The sequence below is a fragment of the Camelus bactrianus genome, chromosome 1, assembly GCF_048773025.1.
Source record: "Camelus bactrianus isolate YW-2024 breed Bactrian camel chromosome 1, ASM4877302v1, whole genome shotgun sequence".
Classification (NCBI taxonomy): Eukaryota; Metazoa; Chordata; class Mammalia; order Artiodactyla; family Camelidae; genus Camelus; species Camelus bactrianus.
In genome coordinates this window covers 42,983,337-43,006,233 of record NC_133539.1, presented here as the reverse complement: position 1 = coordinate 43,006,233, position 22,897 = coordinate 42,983,337, and the positions used below count along the sequence as shown (strand labels likewise).

Genomic DNA, 22,897 nt, shown 5'->3' with positions numbered 1-22,897 from the left:
ACAGTATGGAGGTTTCTCAAAAAACTGACAAAACAAAAAACAAAAATGAAAAATAGGAGTACCTTAAATTCAGCAATTCCACTCTTGGGTATATATCCAAAATAAAAAGAAAAACACTAATTCAAAAATATACACCATCCCAATGTAGCAGTATTTACAACTGCCAAGATATGGAAGAGAAAGTGTGTGTGCATGTGTGTGTGTGTGTATGCACACACATATCCATACACACACACACTGGAATAATACTTAACCTCAAAATTTTTTTTCCCCATTTGCAATAACATAGATGGACTTGGAGGGCGTTGTGCTAGGTGAAATAAGTCAGAGAAAGGCAAATACTATATGGTATCAATTACGTATGGATTCTAAAAAATACAACGAACATAACAAAATACAGTGAACATAACAAAAAGGAAGCAGAATCACAGATACAGAGAACAAACTAGGGCTTAGCGGTGTGGAGAGGGAATGGGCCATACACATATGGGCAGGGGACTCAGAAGTACAGACTATGATGTATATAAAAGTTATGAGGATATATTTTACAACACAGGGAATAAAGCCAGCATTTTATAATAACTACAAATGAAGCAAAACCTTTAAAAATTATGAAACCCTATACAGTACATCTGTAACTTACATAATATTGTACATCACTATCCTTCAATAAATAAATTAATAAATAAGTGGTTATCCAAATCAAACTTCTAGTTTTTACTGTATTTTACAGTCAGTCAACCCTAAGAACTCTTAGTTTTCAAAGTACACTCTGCTTATTTTTTAAATTTCTGATTTACATTAACCTGTTGATTGGTTTTCCAATAAGCAGATTCAAAATGATGATACATCAAAATGTATGATATTAGTAGATAGATAATGAGAGACAAAAATAAGAAATGTAATATTCTTAAACTACTGCACCTTCTCCCAACTTGAACTCACTCTATTCTCTTGCCAACCCCTTATAATCCAGCTTGCCCATAGCCAGCAGGTAAACCCTTCTGAAATAGCAACACATTATGAAAATTCTTTGTGTAAAACATTTTAGTGACACCCAATTGCCTATGTTTAAAAAATAGAAATTCCTTGTTGATGTTCCGCCCAATCTCCTTTTCTGTTTTAGAAACACAATATCCCATCACCCTCCTAGATATAACCTATCCTACAACAAAATGAATGTTTTCTGTTTCTCTGGACATTTCTTCGGCTTACCAGCTCTAATTAACAACAGTGTTTTCACTTAAAATATTGTCCCTCTCAAAATGCCACCCATCCTCAGAAACCCAACACAAATCATGTGCTCTATGAAGAGATGATCTCTCTGTTCCCAGAACCCCGCAGTACTTAGCAGTAACAGCAATCTTATAGTATAAAATATGCTGCCTTATGCTACAGTAATTTTTTAATACATCTGCATTATTTTACCATAAGCTCATTATAAAATGTTTTATAGACTTTCATACCCTTCACAGCACCCAAGAGAGAAAATTACACATAGTAGGTGTAGGCATAATAATATTTAATAAATTTATGAATGTGTGCATTCTAAGTTTGTGATGCAGGTTAAAACATATAGCCCTTCATTGAAAAATTAATCTCAGTTCTGCATATGCTCACTTAAATTATGTCAAGCAATGATTCCTGCAAAATGATCCTTAATGAGGATCAGCCTGCAGTAAAATTCTACACAAAACTGTTAATGACCTTACAAGCCTGTGTATTAGAAAATAAAAATGATCCAATAACTTCACTAACTACAACCTGACATTTGGAGTGGGAGGAGCAAGCCATAATGGCTATAGTCTTACTAAGAAAATCTCTTATCTTCACAAAAGCAGAAATCCACGAGAGAGGCAGTGGTCAAGAATTAAAGCTGCTCAGCAGCCTGCAAGCTTGGTAGGAATCTAGGTGCTAATCACCTAATGCAACTAGATGGAGATAATTTCTTCAATGCCTTGGGTGAGAGCTAAACTAGATGATAAATCAAAGAGGAAAAGAAAATATATTTTGCATCAGTGGATGGTACTGGTCAGATTCTGAAAAAAAAAAATATCTCTCCCTTAATTTGTCTGTGCATCATTGAGGGAGAATTGGAGAAAAAAATATGTAATCTGTTGTAATGAAATATCAGGTGATTGTACGAACAGACAGTGACAAACTAATGAGTAGATATCAAAAAATTATAAACTAAGGCAGAACAGGAGGGGGATTTACCATGAAGAAAAGCTATCCAGATACTCAGTTGTAATTGCAACATCCATGGCCAAACAGGAAGTACGTACATAACTAATATTTGACACATTTCTTCACAATTTGTGCTAGTTTTTCATTAGTTTGTTTTTTTAATTGAGGGGGGGTTGCATCAAATACACACAAATTGTGCCGTAAGGATGTGTTTAATAAGACACTGGCCTTGAGAAGGGACCATGGGCATAAATGCAATCATGTATTTGAAAGTACAGTGAGTATAACTTAGAGCTCTCTGATGTGGGGTCTAGCCAGGCACTATACCCCATATATCAGAAGATATTCACACTAACTCTTTTGGTCTTAGTTTTGTTATCTACAGGAAAAAATAAAATTAGTAAAATCTGTCCTACCTCATAAAAATATATGAAGGATTTCAGCTTAGGCTGAGAAGCTAAGTCACTGGTGCTGATAGGGAACTCACAAGGAAGCCACGAGGGAAAGGCTATCTTTGTACCTGCTGGATGCATAGGTAGCTTGATAGCTTGAGATCTGTAAAAAATAAAAGTTAGGGAGTCAACAAGAACAATGTGGTAAAGAATCTCTTTCTAACTCCTGTTCCATATTTAGTTTTTCCTGCTCAGATCTCAGGTTTAGCTAAAGGGTACATGGAATGTGCTGTGCTACACTGGGAAACTGCTCTGTGGAGATCTTGGAGGACACTCTTCAGAATTGTCTGATCACGATCCTGCGGAAGCTATTTTACAACTCTGTCAATGTCAGGTCACAGAAATGCAAAATAATTCTTATTTATAGGCATGCAAATTATGTCCTATCCTGTGTAAGTTCAATGACATCCCCTTCTCTCCCACAACTTCCCTCTGTCATCCTGAAAAAAACTATTTGGCTTCATGTCCCCATTTATTTCAATATTCTTAATCTATAAATGTATATGTTTCTGAGATTCTTTTTCAATCATGTAGAAATAAACAACAACTCCAAACAAGAAAAAACAGAGTTTTTTTTAATTCAAAGTTTGCTAGAGCAAAGGAGGCAGCCTAACATGATTTGCATTTGGCAGAGGTTCAAGGGTGAGCAAAGGATTCAGGGAGCTTTGGGGTCAAAAAAGAAAGATTTCAGGGATGTTCTGAACAGAGGTTGTTGGTGGGGAAACTGGAGGTGAACTAACTTAAAGTGGGTCATCTTATGTGGTAACTTTGGGTAACATATCTGACTTCTTCAGATGGATCCTGATTTGGAAGTGGGAGCAGTTGTTGACCAAGTACTAGCCGTTCTGCAGTTGTGTCTTGGCTTCCCAGGCTGGTTGCTGCAAAAATGACTGACAGTACTATTTGCCTATTTGGTCTGGCTATTGCTTGCTTCTGTATTCAGTCTCTCAGTATCCCCTTTTGGTCATTCTCTCTTTTAAGAGGGGATAACTAATTCAGGTAAGGTACAGAGATTTCCCATTTCCCCTTGTCCCACACATACACAACCTTCCCTGTTATATACATAGGTCACCAGAAAAGCATGTTTTTTACCAAGGATAAATTTACATTAATATATCATAATCACCCAAACTCCATAGTTAACCTTAGAGTTCACGTACATTCTATGGGTTTGGGGTAAGGTATAAAGACAAATATCTATCACTATAACAGCATGCAGATTATTTTTACTGCCTTAAAAAATCCTCGCTCTGCCTATCTGTCCCTCCTCCCACCTTTACCACTGGCAACTACTGATCTTATGTCTCTGCTATTTTGCCGTTTCCAGAATGTCATATAATTGGAATCATACAACATGTAGCCTTTTCAGATTGGCGTTTTCACTTAGTAATATACATTTAAGGTTCCTCCATGTCTTTTTATGGCTTGACAGCTCAAGTGTTTTTAGTGCTGACTAATATTCCATTGTCTGGATGCATCACTATTTATTTACTCATTCACCTACTGAAGGACATCTTGATTGATTCCAATTTTTGGCAATTATGAATAAAACTTCTATAAACATATGTGTGCATATTTTTATGTAGACGTAAGTTTTAACCCTTTTGTGTAAATACCAAAGAGCATGACTGGAGGATAAGATGGTAAGAGCATAATTCTTAGTTTTGTAAGAAACCACCAAACTGTCTTTCAAAGTGACTCAGTCATTTTGTATTCCCACTGTCAATGTATGACTGTTTCTGTTGCTCCACTTCCTCACTGGCATTTGGTGTATTCAGTCTTTCAAATTCTGGCTGTTCTACTAAGCATGTAGTAGTATCTGTTTGCTTTTAATTTGCATTATGGTGACATATGATGTGGAACATATTCTATGTTCATGGGTAGGAGGACTAAATATTGTCTATTTATAAGTTATTCCCAACTTGATCTATCCATTCAATGTAATCCTACTCTAAATACCAGCAAGATATTTCATGGATATCAGTACACTCATCCTAAAGTTTTTATAGTGTGGCAACAAACGCAAAAGAGGCAACACAATTTTGAAGGAGAAAAATTGGGAGGACTGATGCTAGCCAACTTCAAGACTTATTATGAAACCATGGTAATCAAGACAGTGTGGTATTGGTGAAAAGATAGACAAATATATGAATGAAGCAGAATACAGAGCCGAGAAATAGACCTCCATAAATACAGTCAACTGATATTTGATGAAGGAGCAAAACCAATATAATGAAGCAAAGAGAGTCTCTTAAACAAATGGTACTGGAGCAACTGGACATACACATGAAACAATTGACTCCAGACACAGGTCTTATACATGTCACAAAAATTACCTTGAAATGGATAATAGACCTAAATGTAAAATGCAAAACTATGAATCTCATAGGAGAAAACCTAGAGGTCATTGAGCATGGTGCTGCCTCTTTAGGTGCAACATCAAAGACACAATCCATGAAAGAAATAACTTGTAAGCTTAACTCCATTAACATCAAAAACTTCTGCTCTGTGAAACACATTATCAAGTTAATAGAAAGTGACTTCAATGAACCCCTGAAGTACGATCGTCTAAGTATAATATTTTCCTCCCCAAGTGAAGGCACAGTTGTCTTGGAGTGTTTGTTACCTCCAAAATTTTATGCACATTCATATATTCTTTTTTCCTAGAATGTACTCCTCCTTCTCCTACACAAAGCAATCAATTTCTCCTCAAAATATTATTTTAAGAATAAAGCTATTCTGATCTCCCATCCCTTATGAAATTAATCAAGCTCATATTTGTATATTTATGTTGTAAATACAAATTTCATGACAACCAACAGTTCATGGAAAGTTTTCTTTTTCATATCTGTCTGTGAGATCTCCTTAAAGGGCTGGAGTCTGAGTCTCTCAGTAACTTCCAGCTTGAGGAACATGATAGAAATTTAGTAACTAAAGACAGAAGGAAAAAATAAAGTAGAAACTCTTGTTACTGGTACTCTACATTATAGCATTAATTAAATTAATAGTACAGGGTATTTTCCTAAACACTGGCTAAAAATAGCTGCAATAACAAAATAAAAATAAATTCTGTCAAAGAAAGGGGCTCAAGAACCAGAGGAAATAAATAATGAAGAATAGAAGGTGAGACATGAGTTTTGAAAAGGAAAGTGAAATGATAAAATAAAAAGATAAAAGCAAATCAAAAAAACAAAAACAAAAGGTTTATTATGCTTAATCGTTTTTATAATATCCTAACCTTCTTAGAAAATGAAAAAGGCATCTGGCTATCTTCCCTATCATATTGACTAAAGAACATTCCCTCTTCTGTATTCATATATCCACCAAGATTATCTATCACCCATGAGTCAAAAGGACTTTCAATATATATTTTGCAATGTTCTCATGGGGCAATCCACCCAAGCAATAGAAACAAAAGCAAAAATAAACAAATGGAACCTAAACTTACAAGCTTTTTCACAGCAAAGGAAACCATAAGCAAAACAAAAAGACAACCTATGGAATGGAAGAAAATATCTGCAAAAGATGAGACTGACAAAGGCTTGATTTCCATAATATATAAACAGCTCATACAACTTAATAAGAAAAAGACAAATTAAAAAAAGGAAAAAAAAAAAAAAGAAAAAACAAATAACCCAATCCAAAAATGGGCAGAAGACCTAAGCAAGCAATTCTCCAATGAAGACATACAAATGGCCAATAGGAACGTGAGAAAATGCTCAGTATCACTAATTATCAGAGAAATACAAATCAAAACTACAATGAGGTATCACCTCACACAAGTCAGAATGGCCATCATTAGAAAGTCCACAAACAATAAATGCTGGAGAGGGTGTGGAGAAAAAGGAATTCTCCACACTACACTGTTGGTGGGAATGTAGTTTGGTGCTGCCATTATGGAAAACAGTATGGAGATTCCTCAAAAGACTAAAAAGAGACTTACCATATGATCCAGAAATCCCACTCCTGGGCATATATCCAGAGGGAATCTTAATTCAAAAAATACGTGCATCCCAGGGTTCACAGCAGCACTATATGCAATAGCCAAGACACAGAAGCAATCCAAATGTCCATCGACAGATGACTGGATAAAGAAGTTGTGGAATATTTATACAATGGAGTACTACTCAGCCATAAACAAGAATAAAATAGTGCCATTTGCAGCAACATGGATGGACCTGGAGAATGTCATTCTAAGTGAAGTAAGCCAGAAAGAGAAAGAAAAATACCATATGATATCACTTATATGTGGAATCTAAAAAAAAAAAGATGACAACAAATGAACTTATTTACAAAACAGAAACAGACTCACAGACATAGAAATCAGATTTACAGTTACCAGGGTGGGAAGGGGGTGGGAAGGGATAAATTGGGAGTTCGAGATTTGCAGATACTAAAAATAATATATATAAAATAGATAAATAACAAGTTTATACTATATAGCACAGGGAACTATATTCAATATCTTGTAGTAACTTATGGTGAAAAAGAATATGAAAATGAATATACGTATGTCCCGATATGACTAGAGCATTGTGCTGTACACCAGAAGTTGACACAACATTGCCAAATGACTATATTTCAATAAAAATATATTAAAAAAAGAAAAAAATTTATTGTATCTATGAGAATACTATCATTATTCAGTTCTGCTGTGTTTCTGGAAGTATGCAGCCAAATGTCCCATCTCAAACATTACCTCTATTCTATCTAAATTTCACCTTCTTTCTATAATTGAATGAGCTGGGGTTTTTTTTGGCCTGTTTGCTTGTAATTTGCTGAATAGCACTTCTTTATGTTAGCTGCTGTTTTCTGTCAGAAAGGCAATTCAGCAGTTAGCAAAAGTAGCCTTATTATTATGCCTTTACAGACAGCCTTTAAATTCTATGACGGTTTTTAATCTTACTAAAGGTACAGTGTGCATCAATATGTATTATTGATTATAGGACTGAGGAGACAGATCTGGAGTTATAGTAAACATCTATTTTTTTTTTTTGCATTCAACCAAATACTAATGTTTTAGCTGAAATTGATTTTTTAAAAGTAAAACAGTGGCTATAAGGTCTATATACAATTTGTAAAATACTCTATGAATTCTTAAACTTAATTATAATTCTCTCAGTTTTCCTATCAATCCTTTTTATTAAAAAAAGTTTTTTAAATTAACTAAATTTAAAAAAAACCTCTTTTCCATTTCATATTGCCAACTGTTCTTTTCTATTTTATGTAACCAACCTGAATTGTTGGTTCTTAGAAGATGAACATAGTTACATATAAATTTTAGAATTATTTGTTCTAGTTTTGTTGAAAAGTGTCCTGGGTATTTTAACAGGGACTGCATCAAATTTTTAGATTGCTTAGGGTAGTATGGCCATTTTGATATTAATTCTTCTAATCCAAGAGCATGGGATATCTTTCTCTCCCTTTGAATTATCTTCAATTTCCTTCATCAGTGTTTTATAGAACTTTGCTTTGTATAGAAGATAGGTCTTTCATCTTCTTGGTTAAGTTTATTCTTAGGTATTTTTTTTAAATGTGATTTTTAAATGAGGATATTTTTTACTTTCTAACATTCCATTATTAGTGTAAAGAAATGCAACAGATTTATGTATATTAATCTTATATCATGCAACCTGCTGAATTCATTTATTAGTTCTAACAGTTTTGGGTGGAGACTTCAGGGTTCTCAATGTGTCATCTGCAAATAGTGACAGTTTTACTTCTTCCCTTCAAATTTGGGTACCATTTATTTTCATTTTCTTGTCTGATTGGTGGAGCTAGGACTTCTAATACTATGTTAAATGGAAACAGCGAGAGTGGGCATTCTTGTCTTGTTCCTAAATTTAGCAGGAAGGCTTTTAGCTTTTTAGTGTTGGGTATTACGTTGGCTGTGGGTTTGTCAAAAATGGCCTTTATTATTGTGATATACATTTCCTCTATAACCACTTTTACGAGAGTTTTATCATGAACAGATGTTGAATTCCATAAAATGATTTGTCTGCATCTATAGAGATGATGTGATTTTTTTGTCTTTCCTTTAGTTACATGGAACCACAAAAGACCCCCAAACTGCCAAAGCACCCCTGAGAAAAAAAGAACAGAGCTGGAGGTATAACCTTTCCAGACTTCAGACTATACTACAAAGTTGCAATAATCAAAACAGTGCAGTACTGGCACAAAAAACAGACACATAGATCATTAAAACAGAATAGAGAGCCCAGAAATAACCCACACAAACAATCTATGGTAAAGAAGGCAAGAATACACAATGAAGAAAAGACAGTCTCTTCAACAATTGGTGCTGTGAAACCTGGACAGCTACATGTAAAACAATGAGATTAGAACAATCCTTCATACCATATACAAAAATAAACTCAAAATAGTTTAAAAACCTATATGTAAGACCTGAAACCATAAAACTCCTAAAAGAGAACAGAGGCGGAACACTCTGACAAAACTTGAAGCAATGTTTCTATTATCAGTCTCCTAAAGCAAAAGAAATAAAAGCAGAAATTAACAAGTGGGACCTAAACAAACTTAAACACTTTTGCACAGAAAAGGAAACCATCAACAAAATGAAAAGACAACTTACGGAATGGGAGAAAATATGTGTAAATAATGCGGGGTTAATATTCAAAATATACAAAGAGCTCAAACAACTCAGTATCAAAAAACAAAAACAAAAACAAAAACAATAATCCAATAAAAAGTGGGCAGAAAATTTGAAAAGAAATTTTTCCAAAGAAGATATACATATGGCTAACAGAAACATGAAAAGATGCTCATATTGCTACCTATTAGAGAACTGAAAAGGAGACCCACAATGAGGTATCATCTCACACCTGTCAGAATGGCTATCACCAAAAAGTCTCCAAAGAACAATTGTTAGAGAGGATGTGGAGAAAAGGGAACCTTTGAATGCTGCTTGTGGGAACGTAAATTGGTGCATCCACTATGGAAAACAATGTGGAGATTCCTTAAAAAACTAAAAATATAACTACCATATGACCAATCAATTTTACTGCTGGGTGTATAACCAGAAAAAAAAAAAAACTCTAATTCGAAGAGATATGTGCATTTCAAGGTGCACAGCAGCATTATTTACAATAGCCAAGATACGGAAACAACTCAAGTACCCATCAACAGACAATTGGTTTAAGATGTGGTATATACATACACACATATATACATATATATATAATACATACATACACAATGGAATATTACTCAACCCTAAAAAATGACATATTGCCATTTGTAGTAACATGGATAGACCTAGAAAATATCTTAAGTGAATTAAGTCACACAGAGAAAGACAAATACTATATGAATATCATTTATACATGACATCTAAAAAGTAATACAGTTAATGTATATATAAAACAGAAACAGACTCATAGATACAGAAAACAAACTTGTGGTTACCAAAGGGGAAATGGAGGTGGGGAAAGACAAATAGGGATATGGGATTAACAGATACAAAGTACTATATATAAAATAGATAAGTGACAAGGATAAACTGTATAGCACAAGCAATGTTATACCCATTATCTAGTACCTAGAATGAAATATAATCCAAAAAAATACTGATTCACCATGCTACACACATGAAACCAGTAGGACTGTAAATCAACTACATTTCAATTTTTTTAAAAAATGAAGGTATCAGATTCTCAGAAAGAAAAATTTAAATTAAAAATGACATTTATATTGAGGCCAATCCACCAGGTAGTGCTAAGAGTAGTAATCTCTTTAGCAAAAATAAAGAAATGGGACCTAATTCAACTTAAAAGTTCTATATCTCTTCATTACTCAAGTGAGTTGACTCTAGTTTTAAGTATCAGAAACCAACTTGAAAGTTTAAAGAAAGAATAATATATTATGATGATGTAGGTGCACCTTAGAATTCAGGGTCAAAAATTTAGCCAGTCATCAGAAAGAAATGAACATTGAGAAAGGAAAAGCTATTGCCACCCCCACTAATCATCTCTTCTCTGCTGCTTCCTACTCACACCTGGATTTCTGTTATATCTGTATGGACAGACTTATCTTAAGGCTCTGGTCACAAGGAAAACCGTCTCTTCTGAAGAGCTCATGAGGGCAATGGTGATGAGGGTATGTGAACAATGTATTTTTTAAAAAGTCCTTCCTTCTAGCGTGTCCTCTCACATGTAAATATTTCAGCAGCAACATTCGGTGTGGATTTGGGTTGGTTATTTTTCTGTCAATTCCAAGTGCGTGCATGAATTCTCCTTTTCTCTTTATCTTTTCTGTACCTCTTGGTGACAACTGGGTCCTAAAAACAAATCCCTACCAATATCAATACCCTGCTGTACAAATGAGAAGGGTAAAAATAAAATCAAACATGGTTCCTATACTCTAGCAGTCTAAAATTCTCATGTGTAACACAGGAATTTTAATAAAATGTTATCAGGGTAGAGATGTACACACTGATATTTTAGGATATTTAGAAGTAAATCAAAATAGTATTTGCACATATTTTGTGGTATGTATCTAAAATGCAAGAACTTTGAGACCTTATGCATTTTTATGAATTTATGAAACTATTAAATTTATTGAGCACCAGTAGATAAATAGGGGAGACACCAAATACCAGGGTATAGGAAATATAAAATTGGTGTAGAACTTTTTTTATAATCGCTCATTTTTGAAGTTAGAGAAACACAGGATAAAAACTAAATGACTGGAAAACAGAAAAGAGTACTGTTTTGTTTAAATATAGGAGTGATTTCTTTATTTATATATGGTAAAAAGAACTGCCAATCAGAGAGGAGAGTTTGAAGAAACAGGACAATTCATGGAACAGCATTGTCTTCAACAGCTGAAGATAAAATCAGTGCCCATCTAGGGATTTGCTTTGGGGTACATCTTCCTTTGAATATAAGCATAAAGATGAATAAATAAGCATAATATTGGGAAGGAGGGACAATGAAAATCTCGCTCCAGTATTGTTTGTGAAGAAATGGAAAAGTTGAGGATGGAGGTAAGAGATTAAAGAGTATGATAATCTATGGGAATATTGTTGAGATTATTTAGAAATAAAAATTTAAAGGATAAGAATACAGTGGACATTGAGTGAGACTGGGGAGGAACAACACTGCATTGCAGAGAGGAAAAATGGTTACATTATAAAAACACACAAAAAAATTAGGATGTGTACAGAGGACTTCAAGAAGTTCAGTGAATCTTGTCTGTGTGTGTCGGGGTAGGGGGCCTAAGTGTGCAGAAGAAAAGGACATTTGGGGATACAAGTCCTTTTAAACCCCTCTAATTCATGCTGTGAAGAAACATCCTGCTTCATCTACAGATAAGCCTCACTTTGATAGTATGTTCTTGGCTCAAAAGACTTGTCAGCCCCATTTAATGACTTTATCTAAATCAGAATTCAGCTGTACATTTTCTGAGGATGACAGGCTCTTGGGAGAAATTGGCTGATGCTTCTTTTAAGCCCACTAAGGCCCTCTGAATCTCCACATTCCCTAGACGGCCTTGGAGCACTCTAACATCTTAGTTTTTGAACTTTCACTCTCCTCATACGAGCATCGTGTAGGTCTGATAGATGCACAGGGCAGAGAAGGCTTTACAGCAGCAGCAACGCGTCCATTGACCTCCAACAATCCCGCTGTTTCTAAGGCTTTGTTTACACTTTCCTTTCAGTACATGAAGTCCAAGTCCTGGGTACTGACTGTCAAACTACTAGTGTGAGGTCAAGGTGTTAATGGGCCCAACCTTCACTCCGTAACTGCTTTATCCAATGGCTTCTTACTTTAATGCGATAGGAAAAGAGCTCACCGGCACTTCATATTACAGGTTTACCATAACATAGTTCTTCAGTGGTAAATCTTTTCAGAAGTATACAATGAAAAACATTTTCAATGTGAAATAATCTTTCACTGAATTTTTCTCTTTCATACTGCTAAAATGACTTAATACAGAAGCAGCTGTGCCCTATTCAAGTGAGAGATTTGTGGGAAAGTACGTATGTTATAACTGCAAACACAAAATCCATTTTACTCTCAGTATTTTTGTTTTAGAACTTGGGTGCTTAATGCCCCAATTTATTTGCATTTGCTGCCCAAGAAGTGTCATTTCATTGCAACACAACTTGGGATATATTTTCATACTGTAACTAGCACTCCATTTTGTCAACTACTGGCCAATAAAATGCAGCTACTTGTAATTTCATACAAGGCACCGATTCCAAAACAGGGGTTTAAGGGAAAGCTCTTGATAGTATTTTATGTACTTTGTCCAAACATAACCATATTTGAAGATATTCTTTCCTTTGGTGGAAAAAGGGATATTTTGTAAATAAATTGACAAATAAATCATAACCTCAATTTCTGCTGGAAAGCGATTAAGTTATTATTTGCATATAACACTTCAGGAGGCAAGTAATTTACAACTTTAAGTTCAAGTTCACACAGGAAACTGAAACAGGGTTAAAAATATCACAGGGTTCTGCTTGCAAAAGGATATGGCAACCATCAATAGAGGAAATTTGTTCTGAGGAAGATGGCAGATTAAGGGTTTCAACTTAGACCTCAGGAGCAAAACTCTGGATGCCAGATCAATCAGTATTTAAGTAAGTAAATAAATCAGCACATAACTCTAGAATCCTTGCAGCCACATCAACTATTTTTTTTTGGTGATGGTATCTAAATGGATCATAGATGTCAAAATTACATTCAAGATCAGGCCATAGGCACAGTTCAATCGATTTGGTGGTTTACTTTGACCAGGTTCTTCAAAATTCTTTGTGCAATCTCCAAGTTAATTTTGAAAAACTCTATACTTCTACACATTATTTGGTTGAAATGCAAGATTTTGTCATACATTTAACTAATTACAAATGATGTATTTCTGAAATATGTAGATATTGACACTTTAAATTTTATTTTATTGGAAAAATATTCATGTATAAACTACACCAAAGAGAACAGTACACTGAATCCTTTCTATCCATTATCCTAGATTCAATAATTATTTGGTTTTGCTTCCTCTAAATTTTTTTACTCCTTCTTGAGGCATTATAAAAGAAATCCCAGAAATGTCATTTTACTCTATTTAAGTATGAATTTCTAAGTAACATGCACTTTTCTATTATAACCATTACCATTCCTAACAAATTAATGATGTCTTCAGTATCATCTGATAGAGTTCATAATCCAATTTTTCTATTTCTTTCAAAAACATCTTTCTAAAGTCCTTTTATTCAAAACAAGATTACCTGAGGACCACACATCACTTTTGATGTTATACATCTTAAAACTTTTTAATCACACATCTTCCTCTTCCCTTCTCATATTTTGTGCCAAAATTCTTTATAGAAACAGATGAAGTTGACCTCTAGTATGATCCACATTCTAAATGTGTCAATTTGCTTTTTTTGTATTATTCTGCTTATTCTTCTAGTCCCTTTATTTCCCATAAATTTAACCACTATCAAGGCTAAAATTAGGTAAAAGTATTTTGGCAAGAGTGTCTCACAGGGTCTGCCAGGTGCTTTATTCTGAATATTATTAGAAGGATAGAGGAGGATTTCATCGTGTTTAGGGGTACAAAGATTTCAGTGGGTTCAAATGACAGCAGCTGGTTTCCTCAATTATAAAGTCTGCTGTCATTTCTTCCTGTTACAGTTTCATCCATTTATGGTCATTATCTTTAAAAAAATTAAATACAGGCTATAAAATAGTGATTTTATAATTACACAATTTCATCTACATTCATTAGCTGGAATTCTGTAAGGAGGAATTTCCTTTAACAATTTTGACTATTTGGTTAACCTAAAATACAGTTTGTGCAAGAAATGTGGGACAAAAGGTTAATTTTTTCCTAAATATTCAAATACTACAGTAAGTTATCAGCACTCCAGTTAGCTGCAACTCAGTCACGAGAGTTGTGTTTGGAAACTATTCTTTTTTTTTTTTTTTTACTGTGTATCATTTTATTTATTTTATTTATAATAATTTAATTTATATTCAATATTCTTAAATTAGTTGTATTCCCTATTGTGACACTCTCATCTTTGGCCATTAGAAGCCTTTATTTTTGCATGACCCATTAGGTTTCTTTTGTCTGCTTTTGGCTTTTCTAATAGTTAACTTGCTTTCTGTCACATGAAAAATCTGCCCCAGTAATTATTTTGTACATTTTCTGCCTCAGACTTAAAACCAACCATTAATACCAAAAAATCTTGATTCTTGTCAGTGAGGAATTCTAGTTGGAGAAAACAATCTGAATGGTTGATGTACATTATTCTTAAATACATCCAACAGAGTAGACTACAAACATTATGGTTTGGTAGCTACCATCATCTATTCAGGAACAAATATAAACAAGCTCTTCTTTAGCAGTCTGAAAGTTCAAGTTACCTTCTGAAGCTCATGTTTACATTCCAGTTACTCCACAAAATCTTATCCTAACTGTATACAGTTGGCATCCATATCTGTGGATTCTGTTCCATGGATTCAACCAATCACAAATGGAAAATATTTGAAAAAAATACACAAAGTTCCAAAAAGCAAAACTTGAATTTTTACACAGTATTTCCATTGTACTTACAACTATTTACATAGCATTTGCTCTGTATTGGGCATTTTGAGTCATCTAGAGATGATTTAAAGTATACAGAAGTATGTGTGTAGGTTATACGCAAAATTACTATGACATCTTATATAAGGGACTTGAGCATCTGTTGATTTTGTTATCTGTGGGAGTCCTGAAACCAATCCACTGTAGATACTGAAGGACAACTATATTTGTTTGCTCAAAGGAATTTCTATTGATTATGATAACATACTTCATAGCACAAAAATTCAAATTTAGTGTTGTGTTTTATGTTGTTATTACATCATAGTACACAACTATAACTAATACACAACTGATCAAAATTACCAATTTGATAAAAACAATTACACAAAAAAATCATCGCAACTGCACATCTTAATGATATAAAATAGGAAGTTTTGATGACTTAAAACATGGTGGAACGGTGTATTAGATTCAGTGCATCCTCTGGAGACAATGCATTGTAATACCTTTCGAGATGGTTAGTTACATTCCTGTCTTTCTTTCTAAGGGAGAAGACAAATTGAGAAAGAGTAGAAATGAAAAGCATTAAGCCTTTCCTCGCAGGCTCAACATTAGAGCAGGGTAAAAAAGACATTCTTACTCCCTTAAAACTCTCATTACATCTTGTAAAGACACTGAGGCCCCAAAGATATGCAAAATCCAATTGTATTACTGTTGGACTGAGTGACAAACATTGGTATAGAGTAAGAATTGACAGACGTATGTAAATAATGTGTAAGGTTAGCACAGTTTACGGTGAACAAGAGAGTGTAACAGGAAGGAGAACACCTTCTATGTGAGCCATTCTTAACCTTAACCCTGATATCTCTTTTCAGAGAGGTCCCTTGATGCTGTTTTTCCTTCTTTGTCATGTTATTTTAAAAGATAGGGATGCTACAATATGGAAGAGAGCTACGAATTAGTATCCATGCATTTCCCTATTTATTCTATTTATAGAAAGATTAGAGCCAGAGAAAGGAAAAGAAGTCAAATAGAATTGCAGAGAGGATATGAAAATATGTTGGGCCTTTACTTTTAGATTATACATTTGGATAAATGCTGCCCAGTTTAGTTGCCTTGGAACATATGGACCAAACTGATTTTTCCACTAATTCCTTAGATTTCCACAAGTGTATTGAAACCTTGTACTTAGTTTATACTGGATGGAGTTAATACCAGAATTTTCAATGAAGCAGTCTGAAATGCAATGACTGTTCCTCTCTCCCTGTGTCCTTCCTACTCCACCTCCCTGCCCCTTCTCTCCCAGAACTTTTGCTTTTAAGAGGTCTTTTTCCATTGATCACTGTATTAGAGTTCTTCAGAGAAACAGAACTAAGAGGACTTATACATAAAGGGAACTGGTTCATATGATTATGGAGACTGAGAAGTCCCAAGAGCTGCCATCTGAAGGCCTGAGAACCAGAAGGAAACCAATGCCCCAGCTCCAAACCATCAAGCAGGGAGAGCAAAGTCTGTCTTGCTCAGCGTTTTTGTTCTATTTGGGCTTTCACTGGTTGGATGAAGCCCTCTCCTTTGGGGAAGGCAATCTGCTTTCCTCACTTGATCAACTCAGATATAAATCTCATCCAAAAACACTCTCACAGACACACCCAGAGTAATGTTTAAATATCTGGGCCCCACGTGACCTAGTCAAGTTGATACATCAAATTAACCACGATGATCACACTTAAAAGTCTCCAGCATTCAGGCAAGAAAAGATATGGTGTATCTTTGGGGTGGGCTCCTAAATGGAACAAGAATAATAACAAAGCTGCTTAAGTGGGGCTTTCCTTCAATAAATGACTGCCTTGATGTCAGTGTCCAAGTAGTTGTTAGTTCACCCAAAATATGAGGTTTTAACTGCTTAATGGTTTTAACAGGTCTTCTGAGAGAGAAGAGAGCAGTTTGAATTGAGGCTCTCAAGAGGGTTTCATGGGAGAAGGGGCTAAAGCCTTGAAAAATGAGTAAAGACTGAGTCGACAGAGAAGGTCACAAATCCTGCCTCCACCACTGTCAGGATCAGGTCCTAAGTTAACAAATGGCCTATAACGATTCCTCAGCACACATGACCATGTGCCAGTGAGTATTCTGTATTCCTCGTTTTTAGACTGGTTTCTGAGAGAAAATTAGTTCATATACAGCATCTTATCTTTTTCATCACTTGCCCTGAGCTCCTTCAAAGAAATGTACTATGGAAATAGAAATGACTTCTATTTTGCCTCCCTCGTAAGTTTATCCATTCCCTCTTCTGCTCAGTCTGTCACTGCATGTGTCAAACCAAAGTTCAGCTACTTCCTGCTCTGTGGCTAGACTTTTAAGGATAATACACTAGGTGAGACTATTGAAATACATCGTGAAACTTGCATTCTCCCCTTTCCTCAACTTCCGATGAATTCATATGACCAAAGAACTACTCTCAGTGGGAAATGGGATTTTCTGAGACCACAGAATGTGTCAGCTGACTATCTGATAAACCATTGCATGATCTATTTTAATATGTCTAAAAAGACCTTTATCTGAAAGATTTCTGTTTCTCAAGGTCAAAGGAGAGTTCATGACTCTTTTGGAGTAAACATATGTTGAGCATCAAAAAAGCCATAAATGTCAGTCATGTATAAAAGTAATAAATGTCAGTCTGTGTAGATAATATCTTTATTACATCAAACTATTTTATAAATATCAATGTATTTCCATATCATTCCTGTAATTTAAGACATATGATTAAAGAACATAAAATAGAATCATCAGAGATAACAAATAGTATTAATTAGCACTTAGCAGTCATTTCTTACTTTCTATTTTTAGTTGTATTAAATCTAAAACTATGGAAAGAAAAAAATAGGCTGAATACACATCCATTTAATTAAATAGAATAAACAGAAGTGTTTTTTTCTAACCAAGCTTGAGCCTCATTTTTTGGGGTTTTAGTTATTATTTTAAATTTTTGCTTCTGAACAATAAGCAGTGGTATTTCCACTGATGTATACTAAGAATTAAAAAAAATCACAAAGCCGTGAACACATATAAACCAATTGAATAATGAGAGGGAAATGTAACTGAATGTATCAGTGAAGCCCACTGGTGGTAAAATTTGCCCACAGGCAAAATAAGTATATTTTAGCTTTGGTATAAATTACAAAAGAAAGGGAAGGAAAAAAAAGGCTAGAAATAAAGGAGAAAGTAGTATAGGGATTGAGACCTAAAACTTAATTCTTCATTTGTTTAACACTCAGAACACTGATAGAATAGAGGAATCAGAAGACAGCATTGTATGAACTCACCAACCTACCTCTTGATAGAAGCAAATCTAATGCATCTGGGTCATCAGATAATCTTACTATCTTAAAAAGACTAACTAATTAGAATGTCCACTACTTTCATAGTTAACCCGTGACAGTTTTTCATTCTTTCAGAAAATGTTTTTTCATTTGTGAACTTTTTTGGCTGTATTTAAAATTTTTTATGGTGGGGGGGATTAGATTGATTGATTGATTGAACGGAGGTACTGGAGACTGAGCGCAGGACCTCCTGCATGCTAAACACACACTGTATCACTGAGCTACACCCTCCCCCTCAGGAAATATATTTCGAAAAAAAACCATGGTTCTTAGTTTCATCTTGTCATCTTCTACATCTTCAATGAATACGAAGCAGAGCTAAGAAGCCACAGCTAAAAGTAATGCAAAGAAATGGTACTAACAGGTCATCTATATACTTTTCTCATTAATTTCATGGTTCCCAGTTGGTGGAATAAATAAATGCAGACACATCTCTAGGTAGTCCCTGGAGTCTACGGTCTGCTTTAGTCATCTGTGTCACCCTGGTTTAGAGTATCTGAGATTTGTGATGCAAAGGGTTCAGGCTTTGAGGAAATACAGACTGCTTTCTAATCCCTAGTTGTTCAATTTTTATATTGTCTTATCTGAGGAAAATTACTTAACCTTTATTCACTTCAGTTAACCAACCCACAAAACTAGGATAACGTAAAGGCCTGAGCACATTGTTCAAAACTAATGCTGCTGTTGTGCCCCTTTGATAGCACTCTTTCATACCTCATAATAGTCGTAAAAAAGTCATAGTATAAAAAGTCCTTTTATTTTCTTACATTTTTCTTTAAAACAGTTTATATTCATGTAGTCATTTTGATTACCTTATACATTTTGTTTATTGTTCAATTATTTCAAAACATTCATTGGTCTCCCACTACGTGCCAGACAGCAATGCCGAGAAGACACAACGAAGAAGGTGCAATCCTTGCTCTCAGTACGTTAAGGGGAAGGACAAGGAAGAATACAGTCAGAGACTGCGTGTGCTAAAATACATATGTGATCAGAGTTCTCATGAAAGACCAGTGCAAGAAGCTAATGGTACTGGAGTATCTTGCCATTTTTAAAAGTAAGGTTTGAGCTAGGCTAGGCATTGGAGAATGAATATCGTTCCTCAAATTAAAAAAAAAAAAACCACACGAGAAGGAGATTTTAGGCACGATGAGATGAACAATCTATGAAAAGACACAGAGATGTGAAATTTCAGCATATCAATCCGAGCAGTCATACTCTACCATCAATTGTAAATCTATTGCTAGTTACCAGTGTTCTTGGTTCCTTCATACACTTTGTGTGTGTGATTTGTAAAGCAATCATTTTACGTAAGTCTCAATGTTGATTTTATGTCTACAGAGAATAGTGATCTAAGAGAATACCCTTGCTAATTTTATTGCATCTCATTTCTATTTTTAATTTTAATTTCATAATATATTTTTGTATAGATAGTACAGTCACTGATTCCAAAATGAAAAGGTACAAAGAGGAGATACGTCAAAAAGTTTCCTTCTCACAGCCACCCATTTGTCTCCCCACATCACTGCTATTAGTCTTTTGTTTATGTTCAGTTACATTCTTTTTACTCGACGATAAATCCTTGAGCTCTTTCCATAACATCACAAAAAGTTATGTTTCTAATTACTGTGCTATCATTTAAATAGTCCACCAATAATACACATGTAGGATGTTTCTATTCTGTTATTATTTAAATAATGCTGAAATGAGTATGTTTTTATATGTGTCATTACATTGTGCAAAATGTCTCTAGTGCAAAGATAAAATAATTAAACTGTAAGGATCAAAGAATATTTGTTTCTAACTATGTTCAATATTGCCAAACTATCTTTCATAGTGGTTATATTCCTCACGGTGCCCATATTGAAACCAGAAATATACAAGTGTCTCTGTTTTCCCATAGACTAGGTGACAGTGTTATTTCCCATGTATGTCTGGGGTCATTTTCTAATCAGACCTGTCTGTCTGTCTGTCTATCTATCTATGTAGATACATGAGGCTTTGCTCTTTCTTAAGAACTCTGATTATATGTATATGTATTTCTGATTATATATACATATTTCTATATATATAACCAGATTAATCAGACAGAATCATGCATCAGATTATACGTATACACATATAGTGTGTGTTTGAGTACAGTTTTGTTTTGCGTTATTTGTTTTATATGTAGAAATGAGCAGAGTTGTATTACTTTGAGTCATTTTTATTTTTCTATGAGCTACTCGTCCCTAAATGTTCTCTTTTTATTTGCCTCCTAGGTTTGGTCTTGTTTTAATGTAATTTTAGGTGTTCTATATATCTCAAAATTATATCTACATATAAATTAATCCACATGGCAAAATTCACTATAAGCAAAGTCAAAAGATACATTTAAAAAAATGAAAAAAGTATTTTAACTAATACTCCAAAGGTCTGTTTTCCTTCTGTCTTTAATTACTAGAATATTTTACAATCAATAGAGATGTTCCTTCGTACCAATACTCATTAATTCCCACACGTGAAATTCTAATAGTAAATAAATGGAAAAGGCAATGAAAATGGTGGATATAAACTTGAAATCAGTGCTATTAATTCTTTATTACCTAAAAAATAAATTAATGAGTGCCAGCTTTAATGTAATGAATTTTATATGTATGTGTAGATTTCAATTTATTTTGAGATATTTTAGTAAGCACAAGTGAATCAGAAAAAATAATTTTAATAATTAATACCTGAAATAAAAACTCATTTGCCAAGCTTTTTAGAGGGTTGTGGTCAATAAAGAGGTTGATGTGCTGATCATTTTATGTATAATATTCTGTGAAAGAATCCTTAGACTTGAAAGGAAGACATACCATTCCAGGCAAAAGAGCTTCTGACAGTTTCCAAAGTCTTTGCCTCTACCTGACACTGTGATCACAGGGGGAAAACGCATGGTAGCACAGAATGCAAGATGATCTCACAGCGTTAATGTAGTTACTTCAGATCCCATCTTTACAACATAAAGCAACATGACTGTGTGATATTCCTTCCACATCAAGTTCCATTGAAAGCAATGGTGCAGCCATTGCATTCATTTCCATGTATTTTTACATACTTAATTTCAAATGTAAACATGTCATATAACCAATTTTACTGCATAATAAACATATTTGAATACTGCACTGAAAACTAAAACCTGTTTAACCTTTTTAAAATATCCTAGATTGATAATGTACAGAAACCAGCCAGTTTTAAGGTGACTTGACATAAAACAGTCATGGTGTGTTACCATTTAAAAATAACAAAATATGAAGCAGAGGGAGCACAATAAGTAAATCATAAGGTTTTTACACAGCACTAATGATTCAGCCTGAGCGTGCTGTGAGAGTTCAGTCATTAAACCACTCCTTACTAGATGCCAAGACGAAGTGGACTCTACCCTGCTGGATCTCCAATTTTTGGCCAAAACAGCATTCAAAAACAGTGAGAAATTAAAAGCTTTGCTGATTGGATTACTAAGACTTGTAACGGCCAAAACGAATGTCAAAATCCAGCTATTTCAGAAATCCATACTCTTCTTGGATACAAAACTAAGAAAAGTAAAAATCCTTTAGAATAATAGGTCATTGAAAAGTCAGTTCTTTCAAATACACACATATAATTCAAGAATTACTATCATTTCCATGCTTGCTTTGAGTCTTTTCCAAAAACTAGGTCAGCAACAATACTATTTATATTATTTCATTGTTTTGTTCAAAGGTGCTCAGAATTTTTCACTCATATGCTTCATTTGTAACACAAAAGTGAGACAAAGCAGATAAAAAAAAAGACTATACTGTACTACATTTATAGCTCTAATAACTTAATAATAGTTAAAAATCACTAATTTTGTGAATCTTACATGAGTGTATATTTTACCATGTTTTGGTATTAACTTCTGAAAACTCAAATTGACATCACTGTTCTGATTTCTCTCTGAGGCGCAGGAATCATGAGTCAGAAAAAACAACCTAAGCAGGTTTACCTACAAAGTTTGGGAACCATTATTACATGTGGCCAAGATAATGGCAGAGTGCCCTCTGGCGTGTGTTCTGAGCAGCCCTCCTGAGTTTGGACTTATACTCACTTTTACAGAGAACTAATTCTGTGTGTTTTACCCTGGGAAGCCTCACCCTCCATCAGTCTCCACCAAATCCATTTCTGGACCAGAGTAAGATGCTAATAATAAGAAACAACATTTAGTGTGTGATGATTACTTTCTAAATACTCTGTGTTCTTTAGCTGTAATCTTACAATTATTTTTACATTAACCCTACACAGTAAAGACTGTTTTTACACACACACACTTTTACAGATAAGGGA

General features: G+C 34.3%; 1 protein-coding gene across 11 annotated transcripts in view; it reads right to left on the bottom strand.

Annotated features, from left to right (window-relative positions):
• LOC105077956 (uncharacterized) overlaps positions 1–22,897 on the bottom strand; it is a 515,300-nt gene that overhangs the window by 204,397 nt on the left and 288,006 nt on the right. For 9 of the 11 annotated variants that reach the window (XM_074362661.1, XM_074362677.1, XM_074362686.1 and 6 more), the window contains one exon: positions 2,604–2,742. The exons of the other annotated variants lie outside the window; for them this stretch is intronic. In XM_074362661.1, coding sequence (XP_074218762.1) covers positions 2,604–2,742 — 139 coding nt within the window. The remainder of the gene's footprint in view (positions 1–2,603; positions 2,743–22,897) is intronic. 11 annotated transcript variants of the gene reach the window in all.